Consider the following 23673-nt stretch of genomic DNA (forward strand, 5'->3'; position numbering starts at 1 on the left):
TTGTTTTAGCATGTTAAAAGTATTTAGGTTGGTAGATAATTAAATTCTACTGTATTAGTGTGGTGTGTGGGTGCAAAATATCTCCAGATTTTCTAGAATTCCCCGCTAGATTGCAAACGAAATCTCCAGATCTAGCAGGAAAACCGCTAAATTGGAAACACTGGCCACCTGACAGGAAGCGGTAATAAATAATTGTCCCTAAATAAAAAAATGGCCTATCGGTACAAAGAAAACCACCTATTTATCATAGAAAAATTAAGTATGATGTTATAATTAAAAAGAAATATATAAAAACACACATGGATATAGTAAACATATTATACCAAAACGTGGAAGCCATCCGTTCAGTGGTTTTTTAGACTATTAATTGCGAACGAACCAAGAGTTACATTTATATATATATGTATAGATTGTATGCTGTTTAAAATTACTTAATTTTACATAGATATTTATATTTTATATTGAATAAAGTTCAGTTCCAGTATTAATCGAACTGTGTTCCTTTTTCTTTTTAAAAATGTTTTATTGCTCTTTTTCAAATGCCCCTCATATAGTACTGACAGTCCGACAGTTTGACAAATCTTACCTACATTGCCTGCAGGCATTTTTCAGTTAACAGGCCTTCTTCGTCCGGTTTCTTTCGGTGGCCGCGATATAACCCGGGCAACGCTGGGTCGGGTCAGCTATTCAGTAATATTTATACATTTGTTCATTTTTTTTTTTTTTTTTTTTTTTACAGAAAGATTAATTCTGCTGATTGTGTTGACATGGATTGTGACGGTTTGAAAAAAGTGCTTATTGTTGATGAAGATGGTACTTTCGTGGGTGGCCAACCACCTGTCAGCGTATTCTCACAGTCAGAATTTGAATGGAATGGGGATAAGCGACGCGGTCTAGGAGATTACCGGATCCCTAAGGTCATGCTGACATCCTTGAATGGATCGAGAATTCCAGTTGATAAGGTGGCACCGTATAAAGGTAAGAAGATATATACTAATAAGAGAGACTCTCTTTCTACCCGTCTGTTTTTTCTGTAATTCTGCCCTTTTCCGTAATTCTGTACACTACTTTCAGAAAATAAAATTGCATTCTTCATTCTGTAATGATCCGGTCCCTGTTGATTTTGCGGTGGGAATAAAGTTTTGTGCAGTTCTAGGAGGTTCACCCTCCTAGGTTTTGCCATCTCTCTTTGAGAAAGAGTTAGTTGGATGTTTTTTTGTTTTATTTTTGCTAATCGCCTGAGGCGCCCTCACCGGGAATGCCGACGGGGCTGCCCAGGCACATTTTACAGGTCAGAGTACACTTCCTCGGGGCGCCGACTTCTCAATTCCATTTTCCTAACCTGGTGTTTAAGTTCTTGCAGTGGAACTAAATACCTTGAATCATGTTGATATTTTGGGATTGCCAGGGTAGATTGTGCGTGCCTCCTCACAAGAACAGAACACATCTGATAAAAGGACCCGAAAAGTGAGGAGCCCGGGCCTCCCTTCGAATGGGTTTCTCGCTTATTGTGCCACATCTCTGGACGAAGCTATTTGAAAATGTTGAGAGATTGCAAAAATAAATTTTAAAAAAAAAAGTCATTCAATCCTTGTTATCTGAAATGAATATTGGAATAAATCCTTGTAGCAGTTTGTTTTGCGTTGGATCATCAGATTAAAAAATTAAATTACTGGCGTAATCGTATGATTTTATTTGAATATAAGCGCAAATATGGGCGGAGCATAATCTCTTTTTATTGTCATTTTTAATAGAGGGGTTAAGAAAGTATAAGTATAGTTAAGGAAGCGTTTTCTGACATGTTTATATAAATATATACATTTTTATATAAATGAATTAATGCTGATACAACATGATCTTCCCTCACTAGTAAAATAGTACCATGACGATGACGCATATATATATATATATATATATATATATATATATATATATATACTAGCAAAAGTACCCGTCGTTGACTGTGTTCAAAAGCAGCCTACAGAAAATGGACTCTGATTTATGAAAGTATGATAGGTTATGAAAAGGAAGGGTTGTAAAGAGATAGATTCGAATCTGGGGGTATCAAAACTAAAGCAAAATATGATGAAAGTAAAAATAGATAAACCCCATAATTTATTATACCATACCTGTTCACAATGAAACACTTATCACAATATGCTGTGGATCTATATTAAAAAAACCTTGTTAAACTCTGACATATTCCATTCTATGGAGATCAGGCGCAAACGAACACCCCATAATTTTATTATACCATATTTCTTCAAACTGAAATATGATTATCAAAGTATACTTACGTAGATAGAAATGAAAGGTCTTTATTAAAGTTTGTGCCTATTTCCATTCTATGGAGGTCAGGCGCGAACGCAGACCCCACAATTCTATTATACCATCCCTATTTAAGTTAAAACATATTATCAAAGTATTATTATGTATATCTATATCAAAAACACTTGTAAACGTTTGTTTTTAATTTTTACATTTTTTATTTCAATACTTTGTGGACCAGGCGCGAACGCAGACCCCACAATTTAATGAACCACCGTTCTGCAGGATCAAACATACCCGTTCCTGTGTCTCGATACATCTTCTATCATTATATGTAATCAGTTTTTTAAAATAGTCAACCATATATGAGCCTATTCGTGACCAGACACACACACACACACATACATTCAGCTTTATATTTTATATATATATATATATATATATATATATATATATATATATATATATATATATATATATATATAAGAACAAATAAGTAATAAAACATGTTAAAAACACTTTAAGAACTGAATTTTATATGCTTGTTTTCCTTAATCTGCGGAGTTTCGAAAGAAATACTTTCCTTCTCATCAGAGGGTAGGAATTAGCAAAATGCGGAACTGGATTTTGCTTGCAAAGTATTTAGTAAAGCTACAAGTAAGCTATAGAGCTTGCTTGGTAAAAACTAGTGAAGCAGAGGGAATGGCGGAAAAAAGAAAAATTATTTCACGTGTATGTATGGTCAAGTGAAGAGTAGAATATCCAATAATGGTAAAATCCAAGAAAAGTTCATTAAAGTTCCGTATCCACACCTCCAATAGAATCGAGTTACTGGAAGATATTTCAATGTCATCCAAAAAGCAAAATTCCGTGAAATAATTCACAAATTGGGTACAAAGAAAAAAAGAGTGAGTTCAAAATATTATTATTAAAAGAAAGATAAATTGTGCATAGAATGAAGAAATGGAGAGATATTAAGACGCTTCTGCCGAGGCCGATTTTAACTCTTGTATAAAAGTATTTTCAACATGTATTATTAATTATTTGTTCTTACTATGAGCTCTATTTCCTATTTGATTTTATTGAGCTTTTACATCTGGTTAGGATTACTTTAGAAATATTAAGTCTTTAATATTTATAATATATTTTAAGTTTGCTATATGTGATTATCTTCGTAAACTTAATTGTAATTCTCATATATATATATATATATATATATATATATATATATATATATATATATATATATATATATATAACTACTTAATTTACTCACATAAAATTAATATACGAAAGTATAGATTTATGCGTAAACTTTAAGTATTTACTTCAAAAGTGCTCAATACGTAGGTAGAACTAGTTAGTAAGTTATAAAATGTATATGGCGATTAAGCTACACTGAATATTCCGCGTTTCATCCACTCTAAAACTCGTCAGACTTATGCCAGGCATAAGCCTGAAGAGTCCTAGAGTGGATGAAACGCGGAATATTCAGTGTAGCTTAATCGTCATATACATTTTATAACTTACTATATATATATATATATATATATATATATATATATATATATATATATATATATATAAACGGTTATATGTCGGTTTGTCTGTCGGTTTGTTTCCATATTTTCAAACTCTATCTCCTCCAGAACTAAAAGTCGCAAAGCTACGCTAGGTGCCTCAAATGATTGGATTTTTTACGGGCCATTCTTTTATGGGTTCTTTAGTCGAGTAAAATTGCTTTAAGGGGTCGAAAATGGGTGAAAAAATCGTTAAACATTTTGTACATTTATTTTAGTTTATTTTTAGTCAGTTCATTTTCGTGTCACGTTGGTACCGCGGAAACATCGCCAGCTTTGAATGCTACAGTTTCGGTTTCGATTCTAGCTGATGGCACCTAAATACTTTTTTTTTGTTGTTTTTTTACTCTTATAATGCAAGTGTGATGTACGTGTTGTATTTACATAAGATTTCACTAAATGGCACCCATCGCATGCATGTATATATGTGTGTATGTGCGTGTGTGTATATGCATGTGAGTATGCGTGCGCCATCGATGATGATGATGATGATGATGATGATGATGATGATGATATTTTTTTTTTTTGATTTTTCAGTTTCATAGCGCATTTAAAGTGTTGGTGTTCTATTTTAATATATATTTTTTTATAAGTGGAATATTTTTGTTCAGAGACTTTTTCCTTGATACTGTAAAGTTCTTTCCATTTCGTTTCTGCAGGTATTATACGAAACCCAAGATGTAAGTATGAAGCCACATGGCAAGCCTATAAGTGCACAAACAGCAGCTACGCCATGTTGATTGTCGAGAGTCTCGACGAAGATACAGAGACGCGTCGATTATCTCCCTTGGCCGTCCTCAGTAATGGCTACGTAGACCTCATTAATGGACCTCAAGATCATGGCTGGTGTTCAGGGTACACATGTCGCAAAAGAATATCTACGTTTATGGTCTTAGTAGAACTTGGTAAGTTAACATCTCTCTCTCTCTCTCTCTCTCTCTCTCTCTCTCTCTCTCTCTCTCTCTCTCTCTCTCTCTCTCATCTCTTACCGTTACTATTCCTGGTCAGAATTTTTTTTTTTATTCCACAAGCTCAAAGCTCACTCTTCAGCTCTCACGGTCAACTGCTTCTAAACTACACTCCGCACAGTCTTGTCCAATAACTAGCTTCTAAATGTACATTGGCCGGCAAATCCTTTTGCAGTTTAAGACATCAATGTTTCTACAACGGTTTATCCAGAAGGTTAAATGTTGAGCGTTGAACGACTAAATCTAGCGTTAGGATAACGTCTATGCTGACTAAATATAGTGATTTTTGCAAGTCGCCCGATCTGATATAAACCTAAGAAAAACAAAAGAAAATGAAAAAGAATGGGAAAAAAGAAAAGGGAAAGAAAAAGAAGAAATTTTATATGCTTTAAAATTTTTCGTTATATATCATTTTAATATATTTGAACTTTTTATCGCGTCCCCTATAAAAAATATATTGTTTTTTTTTTTATTTTACCAATTTTAAACTCTTTTCAGTCCTAAGCGGAACCTTTTCTAACTCAACCAGTCCAAGGGATTTTCTTTTGTTTTTCTTTGGTTTTCGGGAACGGACAATTTTGAAAATTTATGTTATGCAGAAAAACGAGATTTGAACGTGATCTTGTAATGTATCTATAATTCCAATTCCGATTATAAAGCAGATAAGTATCGAATGAAGAGAGCTTGATGTGGGTATCTAAAACGGTGCTCTGTTATAAGGTTTGAAACCGACGGTACTGATGACTTATCTCATCTAAATTTTCTGTAAATAAAAATATAAATGATACGCGCTTTTTTTTTCGGAATTTTTCCGTAAAATAGACCACTCTGTTGGAATCATATATATATATATATATATATATATATATATATATATATATATATATATATATATGTGTGTGTGTGTGTGTGTGTGTGTGTGTGTATGTATATATAAATATATATATATATATATGTATATATATATTTATATATACATACACACACACACACACACATATATATATATATATATATATATATATATATATATATATATGCATACAATTCTAACACGGTAGTGTTTGAATATATGATTAAGTGGCAGTTTTAATTGTGTAGAACTGCTTTAAAGCTTCACCGGTCACTCAGTTTCCGACCAAATTTCAAACAATTATTACAGTTTATAGATCACCTTCTCAGCTTTATTGTGAAAAAAAAGAACATTTTCAATTTTCATTCAGTAAAACAAAAGTTATGATGAATTTACTGGTGTTCAAAATCGTAACAATTCGTAAGGAGGTGGGTGAGCGACGTTTTTTATGACTGGTTTCCATAGCAACCACGTCGCTTCAGCGACTAGTGTTGCTACTAATACACCGCTCTCGCGAAAAGAAAAGTAACAAGTGAAACAAAGAGAATTAAAGCAGACGAGAGCCGTACATTGTTATTACATATGTGTATGTTATGTTTATGGTGGCTAAACTATAAGACTGAAATTGAACAAAATAAAACAAATGCATTTACTGGAAGCCTGGAATAATCATGGATTAGAATAGAAAAATGCGAGCATGAAAAGTAATATGGTTAAGCTTCAACGTGGAAAAGAAAAGGACAAGATATTCTCGTAAAAAATATAATAAATTTATAACTTAAAATATTGCAGCATTAAGAATTTTTCAAAATTCAATTTAACATTATATAATAAATTCTTAATGCTGCAATATTTTAAGTTATAAATTTATTAAAGTTTTGCTAGAATATATCGTCCTTTTTTCATGTTTAAGCAACTATATTACTTTTCATGCTCGAATTTTTTCTATTATAATATGTATATATATATATAAATATGTATATATATATGTATATATATATGTATGTATGTATATATATATATGTATGTATATGTATGTATATATATGGAGAGAGAGAGAGAGAGAGAATTGATATGTAGTTTGCTTGAAGCATTGTGTGGGATAGGTATATAGTAGAGATTTAGAAGGCTATCACAATGCGAGGAATGATACATAAATTTAATTCATTTCTTTCGTTCCATCCGGCGTGCTCTGAATCGAATTGTAACATCCATCATTTGAAAAGGGGAATTTTTCCCTCAAATATATTATGGTAATTGTCACCGACATAACAAGTAAGACATTTATACTTAATACAATTGAATAAATATATGTATATATAAACATATATGTATGTACTTATTGATTTATAAATCGCCACTTGTTTTCGTCTTCTCTCATCAACACCGACTATAGCTCATTCCTCGCATTGTGACAGCCTTCTAAATCTCTATTACATATATATATATATATATATATATATATATATATATATATATATATATATAGTCGAATGCATGTTCATAAACAAGTGTAAGCACTAAATATAGCCTTACTTAGAATGTTTTTCTTTATTTAATAAGCATGTTACGATTTCGGTGATGACGTTCACAAAATGATAAATCATGTACCTATATCACTCATGCTGTTGCATAGAATAAATACCAAGCACAAACCTATTGTTTACGCAATTGTATTACTTGTTGTAACTTTAAATTTGATGTTGGACTTTTCTTTTTTGTATAATTCTTTTCTAACTTATTTTTTAAAAAAAAATTTGAGTGAAAGTGCCAGTTTGTCTGAGCGTACCCTTTTAAATGGTAAACTTTACAAAAAAAAAAAAAAGAAGATTAAGTATCCATGCTTTTCATCGTGTTGTCGAGAATATATATTCGAAAATCCACACTGATTCGGTCTTAGTGTAGAACATTATTTTGTACAGAAAAAAAATTATATTCAATGAACTAATTCTAAGTATTTGTCTTACATATTTTTTTCAGGAAAAACCTACCATCTCTTCTTTTCAAGTACATCACCCCAAAAATTACGCCTGCGTCTGTTAAACACTGATAAAAAGATCGTGGTTTCAATCTACTACAGTCGTCCAAACCGGCTTGACGTGTACGACTACACGAAAACCTACGTATCTCCGAAAGACAAGGACGCCAAAACGTCGCTTCGGATATCAAACTGGTCGAAATACAAACCGTTACCCACTGATCCAGATGGCACAAATTACTTTGACGATGTCAAACAACAGCTTTATGTAACTGTGCAGGGCGGTCGTCCCGTTGATATAAAGATGGTCCCGGTTGTTCGGATACAGTTTTCTATCAATTCCTTAAGCGAACAAGAGTTCTTCGGTGAGCAGTTAGTACGCAACCTGGCTTTGTTTCTCCAAGTTCCGGCGAGCAAGGTGCGTATTGTGAGCGCCGTCAGTGAAAGCAGTACCTCTGGCAATCGCAGAAAGAGGTCCACAGGCAGTGGTTTGCAGATCACTGCTCAGATTGGGGATCCGCCTGCATCGACCATCACAACAAACAGTTCGACCACGTCACCATCTACTAATAGCACGAACGATAACTCTACTAATACTTTGTCGGCTGACGATTTGACTCGAATTTCGTCGCATTTAGCCAACGCACAACAACTGAATACGTTAAACAATGCAATTAATTATACAGTAAGCAATATGGTATTAACCCCTGCAGCCGTCCCTGTCAGTGACCCGTCTTGGAAAAATCAGGACGGTGTATCAAGTTTTGAAGTTAAGGTTAGTTTCTTGTGTGTGTGTGTGTGTGTGTGTGTGTGTGTGTGTGTGTGTGTGTGATTAATAATTACTTTTTCCAAATGGTGGAGGTATTGTTTTCATTCATATTTGTATAGTTTTGTGTTGGTTTATTAGCTAACGATTATATATATAAATATATATATATATTTATATATATATATATATATATCTTTATATATTTATATATATATATTTATATATATATATTTATATATATATTTATATATGTATATATATATATATATATATATATATATATATATATATATATATATATATATATTGAAGATAAAGATTAATAATTGTAAATTATGAATCAGTTTCAAAAGGAGAAACAAAACAAAATCAAATCGAGTGTACGATCGTTTCGGAAACGATATCATTTTATTAATATTGACAAAAATATTGACAATAATTGACAATAAATGTTTTTTTTTATTACGAGTTTTACTTTAATGTCTTAAATGGGCTTTAAGAAAAGTTTTTAAACATTTTAGTTTAATTAACTATTTTATAACCAAACGATATCTTAATAATTAAATTAAATTAATTGACAGAAAAATAAAATTTGTGGAAAATTAAGCCGTTTACTTTAAATAAAAAAAGGAAAACAAATGAACATTAAAACAATAGCGGGCAGTATCAGCTAGATACAGAGAGGGAGGGGAGGGAGAAAAAACAAACATTTAATATAGTTTTAATTATTTTTCTCTAAGGCCCCCATTTAGGCAGAGCCGACTATAGTCAGCTCGTGCAACGTATTTAGAAACAAATATTATTTATATTAAGAAGTTTAATCAACGGCATCATTTTTCTATAAAATAGTAGCTAGTAGCCCGTGGAGATTTTTATCGCGGTTGATGTATTGATGTTTCAAAGTGCTAATATTTGATTTTATTAATCCATACTATGTAGCCACATGTGAAAGCAACTATGATTAACATCTCAACAGACTACTATCCACGAGAGATTTTCATATGGCCGACGGGAAAGATGATTTACACAAGAAATAAAAAAAATTAAAAAAAAGGAAATGTCAGGACTTGATAGGGATGTTTCAAATCGAAAGCTTGTTTATGCTTAAAGATAAATAAAGGATATATTTAAAAAAAAAAAAAAATCGTTATTTGGTTTGCTAATTTCTATACCGTAATTCAATTTATTATTGCTTTCTTTTTTGGAATTTCATTTAAGGTTCCAGCAAGTCTGAAAATTGTCGTCAGTCCTGTAACCTCATATGAAGGTGGTGTCTTTAAGATCGGACCCTGTCTACGTTTTTATGATTCTTCTGTAAGTATTATGTCTTTTAAATTAAATTGTGTCAACTTGTTTTCCTCATTGTTTAGGGTCTATTTCTCCATGATACGTCAGTGTTTTTTTTTGTCTACATTTCTTTAAAACTAGCAGTTCAGCCCGGCTTTTCTCTGACACAATGTACTGCTCATAACTTTATGTGCATATGTATATATCTATTAAAAAATCTGACTCATGTCCAGGTAACCTACATCTAAAATTTCAAGTGTTTAGACCCAAAATTGGCGGAGGAGTTTGATAGAGTCTGCAAAGGTCAACTCTTTCAACTTTGACTTTTTGGCAGCCAAATTTTCTCCTAAAAACTGATTAAAAACTTGCTGCATGTCTGAATACCCTTTATGTAAAATTTCAAATGTTTAGACCCAAAATTGGCTGAATAGTTTGCAAGAGACCACAAATGTTAAATCTTTTGAACTTTGACCTCTTGGCGGCCAAATTTTCGGCCAAAAACCGATTAAAAAGCTTGTTCCATGTCTGAATACACTTTATGTAAAATTTCAAATGTTTAGACCAAAAATTGGCGGAGTAATTTGGTAGAGACAACAGAGGTCAATTTTTTTCACTTTGACCCCAATTTTAACCTTTGGCATTTATTGTTTTGAGCTCAAATAAAATTAAAAATTTTGATTCATGTCCAAGTAACCTACATCTAAAATTTCAAGTATTTAGACCCAAAATTGGCGGAGGAGTTTTGTGGAGTTTTTAAATATCAAATCGTTGAACGTTGACCCGTTGACAGCCTAATTTCTGGCCGAAAACCGACTACAAAGATTTTTCCAACTCTCAATACCCCTTACGTCAAATCTCGTGTTTTTAGAATAAAAATGACAGAGTAGTTTGGTAAGCAAATGTACACAGACAGACAATTTCACTTTTATAGATATACTAGCAGTTCAGTCCGGCTTTGTTCGGGCCCTATGTACTGTTGTTCATAACTTTACTGCGCATATGTATATATCTATTAAAAAATTTGACTCATGTCCATGTAACCTATATTAAAATTTCAAGTGTTTAGACACAAAATTGGCGGAGGAGTTTGGTAGAGTCGGCAACAGTCAATTTTTTCAAATTTGACCTCTTGGCGGCCAAATTTTCGCCCAAAACTGATTAAAAAGCTTGCTGCATGTCTGACTACCTTTTATGTAAAATTTCAAATGTTTAGACCAAAAATTTGGTAGAGATCACAGAGGTCAATTTTTTAAACTTTGACCCCAATTTTGACCCATTAACCATTATTGTTTTGAGTTTAAATTGAATTACAAAGTTTTATCCATGTCTAAGTAACCTACATCTAAAATTTCAAGTGTTTATACCCAAAATTGGGGGAGGAGTTTCGTAGAGTTTTCAAATGTCAAATCGTTGGACTTTGACCCGTTGACAGCCTAATTTATGGCCGAAACCCAAATAAAAAGATTTTCCCAAATCTCAATACCCCTTATGTCAAATCTCGAGTCTGTAGACTGAAAATTGACAGAGTAGTTTGATAGGGAAATGTACACACACAGACAATTTCATTTTTATAGATTAAACACACACACACACATATATATATATATATATATATAAAAGTGAACGTGTCTGTGTGTGTATCTGTCTGTCTGCTTGTCTGTCTGTGTACATTTCCCTACGCAATAACTCTGTTAATTTTTAGTCTACAGACTCGAAATTTAATTTACAGGGTACTGAGATTTGGGAAAATCGATGTGATTCGTTTTCGGCGGGATATTTGACTGTTAAGGAGTCAAAGTTCAACGATTTAGCCTTTGAGAACTCTACCAAACTCCTCCGAAAATTTTGGGTTAAAACACTTGAAATTTTAGATATAGGTTCCTTGGCCATGGATCTAACTTAATAACTCAGTTTGAGCCCAAAACAACAAATGTTAAGGGGTTATATAAGGGATCAAAGTTTAAAAAATTGACCGTTTTCTTTTTTTTTTGTTTTTGCTCAGCATATACCTCCAAACACCCTGGCAACGCCGGGCATCCATGCTAGTATATCTATAAAAGTGAACGTGTGTCTGTCTGTCTGTCTGTATGTATGTATGTCTGTGTACATTTCTCTACGCAATAACTTTGTCAATTTTTAGTCTACAGACTCGAAACTTTATATAAAGTGTACTGAGATTTGGAAAAATCTATGTGATCCGTTTTCGGCCAGAAATTTGGCTGTTAAGAGGTCACAATTCAATGATTTGACCTTTGAGAACTCTACCAAACCCCTCCGACCATTTTAGGTCGACACACTTTAAATTTTAGATATAGGTTCCTTGGACATGGATCTAACATAATAACCTGATTTGAGATTAATACAATAAATGTTAAGGGGTTCTAATAGGGGTCAAAGTTTAAAAAATTGACCTTTTTTTGTTGTTTGCTCAGCATTCACCTCCAAACACTCGGGCAATGCCGGCCACCCATGCTAGTATATATATATATATATATATATATATATATATATATATATATATATAAATTCGTATTCCTGTCTGTTTGTTTGTTCAAATTTTGATGAATATATATAGAAGGTTCCTTACTTTACTCTTTCATTTATTTCTATATATAGTATGATTCTTGCAAAATATACAATTAAGAGATCACCTCATTTGTATATTACATTAAGGAAAATTGATTTTATTTAATAGCAGTATCTTAGTTATTGTTTCTAGCGGGAGAAGTTTGTTAACTGTTCTATTTAAAATTGTTATTTTATAGACTTTAAACAATAATTATATTGATAACATATTTTATTTAATTTATTTGGAATTATTATTCCAACATCGATTTTTTAACTTATCTTAGAGTTATATCACCCTAGAAACTTCGGAACATAAACAAGCAAACTATTCACCAAATAAAATAATTTGGTAATCGCAATAAGTTTCTAGTTTTAAAAAATAATTCCGTGTAGCTAGAAAAATGTTTGGCATTTATTGTTTTGTTGTTTTTTTTTTTTTAATATTCAAAAAAAAAAAAAACGCTTACGAAAAAACTGAAAACATTTCATTTGTTTGCTTTTATTTTTCTTTAAACGGCTATACAGAAATTGGTAACATTTTACAATGTGACCAGGCGTCGTTTAACACCTAAAAACAAATAAAGATCTACTGTCCCTTTACACTTCTTTTCTTCTTTTTCGCGTTAATCTCATCGATTTCAATCTTTACTTTCTAATTAAAAAAAGGACAATGTTTACGACGTGACCCAGCGTCATTAAACCCCTAAAAAAAAATGAACATCTATTTTTTTTGCCTAATACGTTTAAACAGCATTTATAAATAATATGAAAAAAGAAGTTTTGAAAAAAAAACACTTTTCTATATAAATTTAACGTAAAATGATCACCCGCTTTTGGCCACCAAGCCTTCAACGAGACATGCGACCTCTAGCATTTTTTCAAGTTTGGCGATCGAGGGGAAGCAAGCATGACAAATACAATTTGTTTTTTTTGGGGGGGGGATTACATTAGAAACATAAAATAACGAAAAATTTCATTTAATTGTTTTTGGAATTAATTTTTGGTAGATATTCATTTTTTAGGGGTTACAAGACGCTAGGTCACGTAATAAAAATTTACTACAAAATCTTTGACTGCTTCGAATTCAAACTTAAGTTTGAATTCAAAGCGCACACTTTTAAAAATAAAAAGACCCCCCTAAGAAAAGCAAATCGAAAATTTCCTTTATTTACAAAAAAAATGCAGTGAAAAAAAATTAAAAAAAAACAAACGCATTCGTTAATGTTTACAAACGTTATTTTTTTAGCTTCATAAAATCGTCAGTTTTCTCAGGACAGTGGACAAAACAGTTTTAAGTTACCTTTTTCCCTTAATTTGCGTTCCAGATTTGAGCCTTCCTACTTGGCTACGTTCTTTTTTTTTCTTGGCAATTGCACGGGCATTCGCTGCTATATTTATTGAAACAAAAGTTGTAATGATTTACTTTTAATTATTTATTTGGTGGGGGGGATCTTTCCAGTGCTCAATATCTGGAGAATAGTTTCTTCTCTGTGTATCCCTTTTGCCGAAATGTCTGGTGGAGAGGGTATCACGTACTTCTTCTTTTGGGAGGCGATTACATTTACATGTTTTTATCCATTCTTTTATTTTGGGAATTATTGTGGAGGTATCCACGTTCCCAATTATGAAAATGATTAGTATAGCAGGTGTGTTTCAAACGAAACTTCATGTCAATCCAGGCAACGCCGGGTACTCATACTACAATATATATATATATATATATATATATATATATATATATAATGAAATTAGGGTAAAAGAAAACGCCTAATTATCTAGAGGAAGGAAATCTTTAGCTTTTTTTTCTTTTTTTTTTTTTTTTTTGCACATACTTCTTCCCACAGCGTGATATCTTGCCATAAAGACTTAATTCTAAAACGTCCAGCTTCTAATTGAATTTTCCACTTTCTTACTAAGTTTGTATAGCATAATCATGTTGACACACCGGTTCCCACTGGATCACCGAAGTTAAGCAACGTTAAACCTGGTCAGTACTAAAAGAGTGACTATTTGGGACTTCCAGGTAGTATGTGCTCTCCGTTTATCTCTGCATTATTTCCAGTCGTCCAGGACTTCACCTTGCCACTGGACTGGAAGTATGGTTGATGATTGCGCAACTTTTACCTCACAATTACACGCGCAGATGCTCCTACAAGGGGTATTTTTTGTCTTTCGAAACTGAACGGAAGAATCAGATACTAAGTTTGGGGATCCAGACAATATCCAACCATATAAAACAAATTAATAAACATTTTTTTATTTGACGTTTAATTTAATTATGAATGATTTTTGTCAATATTTTTCTTGTTAAAAATGTTTTATTTTATTTTTTAACATTTTTTAAAACCTTTTAAATTATTTAAAGGTTAATTGAAGTTTCATTGTTTTATTTTTTTTATTTGTTGTTTTTGTTTTTACACAAGTAAAATAAATTTAATCTAGAGAGTAATTGAGAGTATGGTTCTTAACTTTATTTTTACGTGTCCAAAGTTCAATGTTGCTACACTCTAGTTTCACGGTACGTCCAATCGCCAAAGGCATCAATAAAATCCCGAGAGTCTTTATATATTTATACACAAATTCAAACTCATAAAAAAAAAAAATTCTCAAAGTAGCCTGAAGTCACCGTATTTTATTATGTTTATTTTTTCTTATAAAATGTGTGCGCGATTCGATCATATTTGTGATAAAATACCTTGTCATCATTCGTAGCAAATAATAAGTGTGCGAAAGTGACTTAGCTCTGATTTCAAGATGAGTTTGTGCAGTGTCTAATATTCAGTTACGGGTAAAAAAAAAAAAAGAAAAGAAAAACAAAATGGCGACCAGGCCTGATTATATGCTGGCAAGTGTCACAAAGTAACGTAAAATCCCGTTACTCATATGCAAATAAAATGGTACCGGCTTGAATAAAAAGAATGTTTTCAGAGAAGCCGTGTGATTTTCAGAGTTGTGAGTTTAGACCACGGCATGTGTACATAAAGTACGGAGACATGATTTTAACTGAAAAAAAATTCATAAATACATGATTTTTTTTTTTCATGATTAAATATGTAAATACTACTTGTTAATAAGGTAGATTTATGTTTAGTTTAAACCAGAGCAAGGAAATGCAGAGATGAGAAGGGGGAATAACCAAATACAAATAGGGGGTATCCAATCATATTCAAATTATCTCCCTTTCCCATAATACTTCTCAGTACTAGTTATGCTTGAATATTTCAGGCATACAATCAAGAAGTTGTCCCCAACATTACTAGGACACCACCAGACACCATTAAACCTCTATACACCACTAAACAAATGAACAAATGGTTAAATGAAACGATTGTCACTAATTTCTCTCACTCTCTATCCGCACCTAAAACTAAACAAAAATTCTATGAGTAAAGTTTCTTTCGTAGAACTGCTTCTCTGTGGAACACAATACTGTGCAGTTGCTTCCTAGCTGAATATAACATGATCATTTTCAAGTCCAGTGTAAACAAGTTCTTATTGAGATACCTTCTTAAATAATCAAATCCTGCTAATTTCCAGCATTAATGATCATCACAATGTTTTCTTACCAGCCAACTAACACTCATTAACCCTTATCCTCGAGTGGGCTTTGAGCCTTAATAAGCGGTGACCCCTTTATAAAGAAAATTGTGTTCAATATTCAGAAGCCCTAATGATTTCTGTAAGTAAAAATATAAAATGATTTTATTTATATATATTTTTTGTTCGTTTTTTTTTTTTTTTTTTTTTTTTTTAAGGGAGCCCCGATTGATGTACTTGGTACACCTTCCAATCCTTGGAGACTGAAAGTCAATTTGCTTCTTGGTTCTGGCAGTGATGCAAACGCTGTTCTAACTGGCGATACAGAAATCGATATCAAAGATGGATGGGCCAACTTTACCAGCCTCGTTATATCACACAAAGGAACAAACTACGGTTTGCAATTTAAAGTCGTCTTCCCATCAGCGTCAAAATTCAACGCCACCATACCACCAAGCTTGGTTGTACTCGCAAGGCCATTAGCATTACGCCTTGTCCCTAATCCTCAGACGGTTATCGCAAATCAAGACGTAGATTTGAGAGTTTTTCTCAAAGATAAAGTAACCGGTGCCACACTGTCCAACATTCAGTGGAGGGTGAGTTTTTATTCTTCCTCTCGGTTATGTAATTTCGACAATTTGTTGTAAAAAAATTCATAACTTTTCAAAACTTTCATTTTGCTTTTTATATAATTTACTAGCAGGCCGTCCGACGTTGTTCGGGCGTAAAATGCGCTTAAATATCATATTTTAATTCATGCAGATTTTGTATTTATTATTACAGAGCACATTCTCTATTGATTATTATATTGTACCCAATATATATAGTAATGATTTCAAAAGTTAAAAAAAAATGACTTCGTTGCCATCAGCTAGAATTGAAACCAAAACATTCAGTGCTCACGCCTTAGTTAGCGCTTCAGCTTTCTTTGTTACCGCCAGATGGCTAAAAAGGTTAAAAATTAAGCGAATTCAAGCTAAAAATAGATGTGTACGCATGCTCAGAATATAGTCAAGTTATTCTTGTCAAAGTCAACTTTTTTTTTCAATTTTGATCCCTTAGCAGCTATTTGTACATGCTTAAAACCAAGTCGAAAGTGTCTCCTAGGTCTAATAGCTCTATATGTCAAAGTTCAAGTCTGTAAACCAAATATTCAGTTTGGTAGAGAAGTTTCGCACACACACCGACAAAGTTTCTTTTATGTATTATATAAAAAGAACTTTGTCTATATGTAAGTTCGTTCTACGAAAGTCCTTTATGTGCTTGGCAGTGTTCTAGGCAGGTTTTGTATTGTATACTACCTTTAATAAGTATCGATAATCGATAATCGAAATAATTCAATGAAAGAAGGAACAGGCGATTTTGACCATCTTACACATCCTAACATCACATGTGTATTTGAGAAACTTTATTACCTCACAAACCGAAAGGCCCGACATTTAAAATCAACAGTAGATTCTTTAATATGACAGGGGCGCGTTCGAAATTAATGTTTTTGTTTAAAGCAAAATTTCACAGATACTTTACTTTTTAATTTTAAAGTTAAATTCAAGCCATTATCATCACATAACTAGTAAGGCCAGGCATGTAAAATCAATAGTAAGTTCTTTCATATGACAGGGGCGCGTTACAAATTAATTTCTGTTTAGAGCACAATTGAAGCATGATACTTGACTTTTGCATTTTAAACTTTAATGCAAACCATTATATATAAAAATAATTGTATAAAATCAACAGTAGGTTCTCTACAGTGCAATGTAGACTACAATATATTGTGAACTTAGTCACTGCTAGAGGCATATGAAGTTTCCTCGAGGTGCATCGCGATGGGTCCCCTGTTAAAGCAGACAATTAGTCGATTTGATTAAAAATAGGCTATTTCATCGATTTTGATGATAATAAAAATATGGGAGTGTGAGACATTCGTTCACCATCATTCAATCCTAGGCAACGGTGGGTCACCAATGATTGGGGACGTTATCAGTGTATTTGAACGGTTTCAATAATATTAATAACGGAGAAGCATTTTTATTTTATTATCTATAAATATAACAGAGAAAATGTATGTATGTATGTATGTATGTATGTATGTATGTATGTATGTATGTATGTATGTGTGTTCGCTTTTTCTGTATGTCTACAAAAGGCTTCTTTCAGAGAAGCGGTCGGTCGCTTCACAACTTTTTAAAACTTTTTATATCACATATAAATCGTAATATCCCACAGTTAACAACGAAGCTCGCCTATCTATTTAATTTGTTCGATTTCGGGAAGATAAATATTCAACATTTGTCGCTCGCCGCATGTGGGTTAGTCTTTTTCCTATAACATCTTGGGAAAAATACTATCCCGCAGTCAAACTTGACCTCATTAACTCATTAAAACGGGCATCTGCCAAATCAAAGTAATTAAATAAATTCAAACGTGTTTCCGTTAGCATATCGCGGTGGGGCAATGGTTAACATCGCACTTTTTTTTTCACACTTTAATTTACAACTTTGCCTCAACGGTTCGGGTTCGATCCTCATAATTACTTTTTTTAACCCCTCCCACCCACGGAGTTTCCACACATACCTCCAAACACCCGGGTAACGCCGGGTACCCCTCGCTAGTATGATTATAAATCTTTGATTTTATTAACTCATCTCTCCCCAATCAATTTTTATATATTTAGAAATCTTGTCTTACAACTTAATCGGGCGTAAATCAAAGAAAACCCCCGATGTAAAAGTAAACAGTTTAGCGTTTAGAGGTGTGAAACCCCCATATTATGTCTTGAAAATGTTGAAAGAGTTTTTTTTTTTTTTTTTTTTTTTCATATTTTTGACCATCTCTTTGCTGGACAAAATCTAACCATATAAAAAAAAATTAATAAACGTTTTTTATATTTTACTTTTAATTTAATTATCAATGATGTTTATGAGTATTTTTTTATTATTTTTTTTAATTAATTGCACTAGTGTTCTATTCTTGAGTCCGATTAATCCAAATCAATCTTTCCTTATCTAGAACAATTCAGAATTATAAAACTGTTTTATTTAATTGTAAAGAAATTTTTTTTTAAGACTATATTATTTAATTAATTGGAATTCTAATTGAGATGAGTCATTTGCATTATTTATCCATTTATTTATTGCGGACTGTTATCCTCATCTTTCTTAGTTGTCGTTTCATGACGTTTCGGCCAACTATTCCTCTGGCCTTCGTCAGGTGGTTAACCACGACGGGATAGGAACGCCGGGTCTCCTTACTGCTTTCTCAGTAATTACTACCTTCCATAATTGTTGTTGTCTCACCACGTTTTAGCCAACTAAGCCTGACAAAGGTCAAAGAAATAATTGGCCTAAACAGCATAAAACAATAACTGCCTTGATAGAGTTCAAAATAGACTTCGTAGCCTCGTAGGAGATGTCCTTTTCTCTTCCTTGCAACCTCTATCTCACAGAAGAGATGTTGCGAGTTTGTCTCTGATGTATCGTTATTTTCATGGAAAGTGTTCGACTGAGCTTCAATCTATGGTCCCCCCTCGCCAAACTTTCACAAGAAACACTCGTCTAGCTGAAAACACTATCAATAATTCCCCCCACTCTTTATCTGTGCCTAAACCTAAACGTAGATTCCATGAACAAAGCTTCTTTCTTAGAACTGCACGCCTGTGGAATTGTCTTCCGTTTTCCTGCTTTCCGGCTGACTACAATATGGTTGTCTTCAAGTCTAACGTAAATAAGTCCTTGATGAGCCGTTCCATATAAGTTATCAAATTTACCAAATTTTCATTACTAATGATTACTATATTGTCCAATTTCTACTGTACACTCTTTAACCCTTATCCTTGAGTGGCCTCTTGGCCTTGATAATGTGGTGATGCCTATGTAAAAAAAAAAAATAGAAGATGAGGATAATAGTCCGCTATAAATAAATGGATAAATAATTGTTAAGACTTTTTTAAATGCTTTAAATATTATCTAGCGAAGTTTCCTTGTTTTTTTTGTTTGTTTGTTTTATTTTTGTTTTTGTTTTTTGTATTTTTTTTGTTTGTTTGACACAAGTAAAATTAATTTACATCGCATTTTGATGTTATTATTTATAGATTTTAGTTTTACTGTTATTTTTTTAAATCAATAAATATTTATCATTTTATCATTAGTACCAACAATGGAAAATTAAGTTTAACTGAAATTAAAGAATCGTTTGTTTATTTTTAATCACAAATTATGCTCGAATATTTTTTAATCCGATACGCCAAAGGTTCCGATTCCCGATTCTGATTCCGATTAATCGTCCCAACACTAATACTTGCATAAAAATAACAATAATTGCAATCTATTATTTTAGATACTTCTAGTTTATACATATTCCTTGACTGATGTTCTTACTGTAATTGACTATGACAATGCCCATCTTCATTTGACTTCTACTTCTTTATGGCAGTCACGAAGATAATATTTATGAAAATTTGTGAAAAACAAATATTCTACTTAGTACTTGCATGAGAAAGTAAAGTAAAAACGATGAATGTATTCACGTATTGTATTGGGGGAAAATATTAAATGTTTTAGGCGAAAATAATTCACTTTAATGTGAAGTTTATTACGCGTTTTGTATACTTGTATGCGGATTATAAACAGCATCACTCTGTTTAAGACATGTTTTTGTAATGATTTTTTAGTCTATTTTATATTTCTTTTAGTCTGTTTGCCTGTCTGTCTTTCCGTTCCACTTTTTCTTAGTAACTACTGATCTGATCTGGCTGAAATTTTGTATGTACCTTTGTTACGATAAGATGCAGCGAACTAAGTATCCATTCGATGCACAGTTCTGGATTAATAGGGATTATTAAGGATTAATAGGGATTATTAGGAATTATTAAGGATTAATAGGGATTATTAGGGATTAATAGGGATTAATAGGGATTATTAGGGATTAATAGGGATTAGTGTATAATTAAAGCATGAGCACATAACCATATCCTATCATAAATTTAGCATAAAGCACTCAATCTAAGTCAACGGGCTATAACTTTTGCTCGTTTTTAACCAGTTAAAAAGTTTAGTGTTATTGTTATCTTTTCTAGATTTTATTAAATTTATAAAACACGCATCCAGTTTAAAAATCTTTTAGACTTATATGAGGTTTGAATTTATCCGGCACAATCACGTTGAAACACCGGTTCTCGCCAGATCACTGAAATTAAGCAACGTTGATGGGTGACCATTTAGGAAGGCTACGCGCTGTATGTACTTTCTGGGAAGGTTGGGCGTGGGGCCAACACCCTCACCCCGAAAAAAGAACTCCTCGCTACAAAAGCATCTACAAAAGTGGTCGATTACCTATTCCCCTCCAGCGGCTCAAGGCTATGGACGGAGATTTACATTTGGTATTGATATTGTAACAAAAAAAAACTATTGTCTTAGTAATACGTAATTTACCTATTCCTTTTTTTTTCTTCTTTTTGTCCACGAATAACATGTTCTCGCTTGCGTACGAATAGACAAACAGCAGAAGCCTACATTTTTAATAGTATTAGGTCGATGCAAATGTTTTGGCGATTTCAAATTTTATCTTCAAATGAAAAACTGTTTTTGAAAATTGTTATCCATAACAATCACGACCTTTTCTCTTTATAAGTACAATCTAGCTGTCAGTGAGTTTATAAATGCATCGATAGTAAAATTCTTTGACTTTTCATGCTAAATATGAGTCTAATTCGTGTTCAATCTCCTCTGCTTAGTGGGCACTCGGCGCATGAATACATTATCCGATTGAGATGCTCTTCGGTTACGTACAGTGAACTACTTATATAAAGCCGTCAGTCCAATATTCGCTCTTCTCGTGTCAATACCCCGATACCTACGTACGCGATATTGTTTACTCAAGTCATCTAACCATTCGACATCTTGTCTCTGACGGGAAACGTTTTTCCACATGGATTACTATTGCAATACTGCTTCCCCTAAAAAGGCACCTTAACACCACACGCACGTCGTGGCAACGGCGAACATTCAAAAGAATCCATCCTTAGCCGATAATAAATTCTACAAACGGAAACAATCGTGCTCATTGACGAAGGATATGTGAGAGTTTTCCCGGTAATATTAAGTTCGAAAGTACGAGGATTACAAGTCGCACAAATCTTTGAAATGAGTAATAATCTGAGGGAGTTAGATGAGGAGTACATGCAAGATGGAGAAAGTTTTCCCAAATTCTCCTAGGAGATCTTTGGTCAGTGTGAGGACGAGAATTCTCATAATGGAAGGTGACTCACTTTCTGTTGACCAAAGAAGGAGTTTTCGGGTCAACGTGGGTGGGAATATTTCAGAAAAATATAAATGATGCTTTAATGATCTGACAGATAAAGTTATAAATTAATCATGGTTACGTAATAATAATATGCATAAAATAAATTACAATGGTTTAAACATGTCTTCTACAAACTGGCAAAATCTTTTGCACCGCCCTTATACAAAAAGAAGTCCACTAGTGGAATTAATTTTCTATATTTTTTTATGGAAATTGCTCCAGACAAGGCATGATGCCATATGATGTAAGGAGCCAAAAATACTACTTTAAAATCAAAAACGAATCAACGATAAGTGTGATTCACTCAAACGAACAGCAATTATGTAATGTTTTTATTAATGAGCAATCGATAAACCAAATAGAATAAGAATCTAAACACATGCATGCGGAGTCTATATGTGTTCTTTTTATTCTCTTCATCATCGCCGTTTCATGAGTTGCCGTTTCGTGTAGTGGTTGTCCATCTATTTAACTTAGATGGATAAAGCTTTTCATGCATGAAAGACACAAGGAGACGTCCGCTGAGTTTTCTTCAAGGTTTAATTGACAGACAATATACTTAGGAGGAAGAGACTAAATAACTAAATAGTATATATGCATAAAATAAATTACGATCGTTTAAAATGCCCTTTCTATTAGGTTGGTGCAAAAATAATGTCGTTTTTTTTACGTTCAACTTCAAAAGATCATAACTCCTTTCATAATAAACTTTATTAATCGAAATAAGAACCATTAGAATCGACACATTTTTGCCAACAGGATTATTTATCCCATTAGCATAGAAAACTGGAGTTCTGGAAGCGATGAAGTCATTGAAGGCCGATTCGGCATCGACTCGGCTTTTGAAGCATTGTTCGTGCAAGAAGTTGTTGAGATGCTTGAAAAAATCGTAATCTGTAGGCGAGAGGTCCGGTGAATATGACGGATGAGGCAGTCTCGTAGCCCAATTCGTTCAGCTTCTGCAGAGTCAGTTGAGCAACCTGCGGGCGAGCGTTGTCGTGGAAGAGAATTGGTCCCTTCATATTGACCAATCTCAGACACATACGTTAGAGCTTCTCGTGCATTTCGTCAATTTACCAGCAGTACTTCGCCGTAATCGTTTCGCCTAGATTCAAGAAGTTGTAATGGATGAGACCGGCTGCAGACAATCAAACAACAGTCATCATAACCATTTTTTTTTATGCAATTTCGGTTTCGGGAATTGTTGTGGAGCTTCTCCAGCATCCAACCACTGTGCCAAACGTGTGATAGAGGATCCACTTCTCATCACAATCTGCTCGAGAAATGGATCGCTTTTGTTGCACAGAAGAAACGTAGAAGACACCTGAAAACGACGATTTTTTTTTTGTTATCGTTCGAGTCAAGCGGCATCCATTTATCCAATTTTTTTTAATTCTCTATTTTCTTTGTCGACCTCGAGTTCAACAGCAACTTCTCGTGTGGTTTTGCGAGGATCGGCTTCAATTAAAGATTTCAAATGTTTGTTATCAGCCGCAGTCGGCCGACCGCGACCTCTTTATCTACGAGACTCTCGCCACCATTGCGAAATTTCTTGAATCACCATT

General features: G+C 33.1%; 1 protein-coding gene across 1 annotated transcript in view; it reads left to right on the top strand.

Annotated features, from left to right (window-relative positions):
- LOC145277913 (fibrocystin-L-like) overlaps window positions 1–23673 on the top strand; it is a 401092-nt gene that overhangs the window by 358500 nt on the left and 18919 nt on the right. The window contains exons 58-62 of the mRNA XM_080129971.1: window positions 740–978; window positions 4508–4753; window positions 7650–8422; window positions 9635–9730; window positions 16027–16404. Of these exons, the coding sequence (XP_079986097.1) occupies window positions 740–978; window positions 4508–4753; window positions 7650–8422; window positions 9635–9730; window positions 16027–16404 (1732 nt within the window). The remainder of the gene's footprint in view (window positions 1–739; window positions 979–4507; window positions 4754–7649; window positions 8423–9634; window positions 9731–16026; window positions 16405–23673) is intronic.

This window comes from Euprymna scolopes, chromosome 6, assembly GCF_053919585.1.
Source record: "Euprymna scolopes isolate OS-2025 chromosome 6, ASM5391958v1, whole genome shotgun sequence".
Classification (NCBI taxonomy): Eukaryota; Metazoa; Mollusca; class Cephalopoda; order Sepiida; family Sepiolidae; genus Euprymna; species Euprymna scolopes.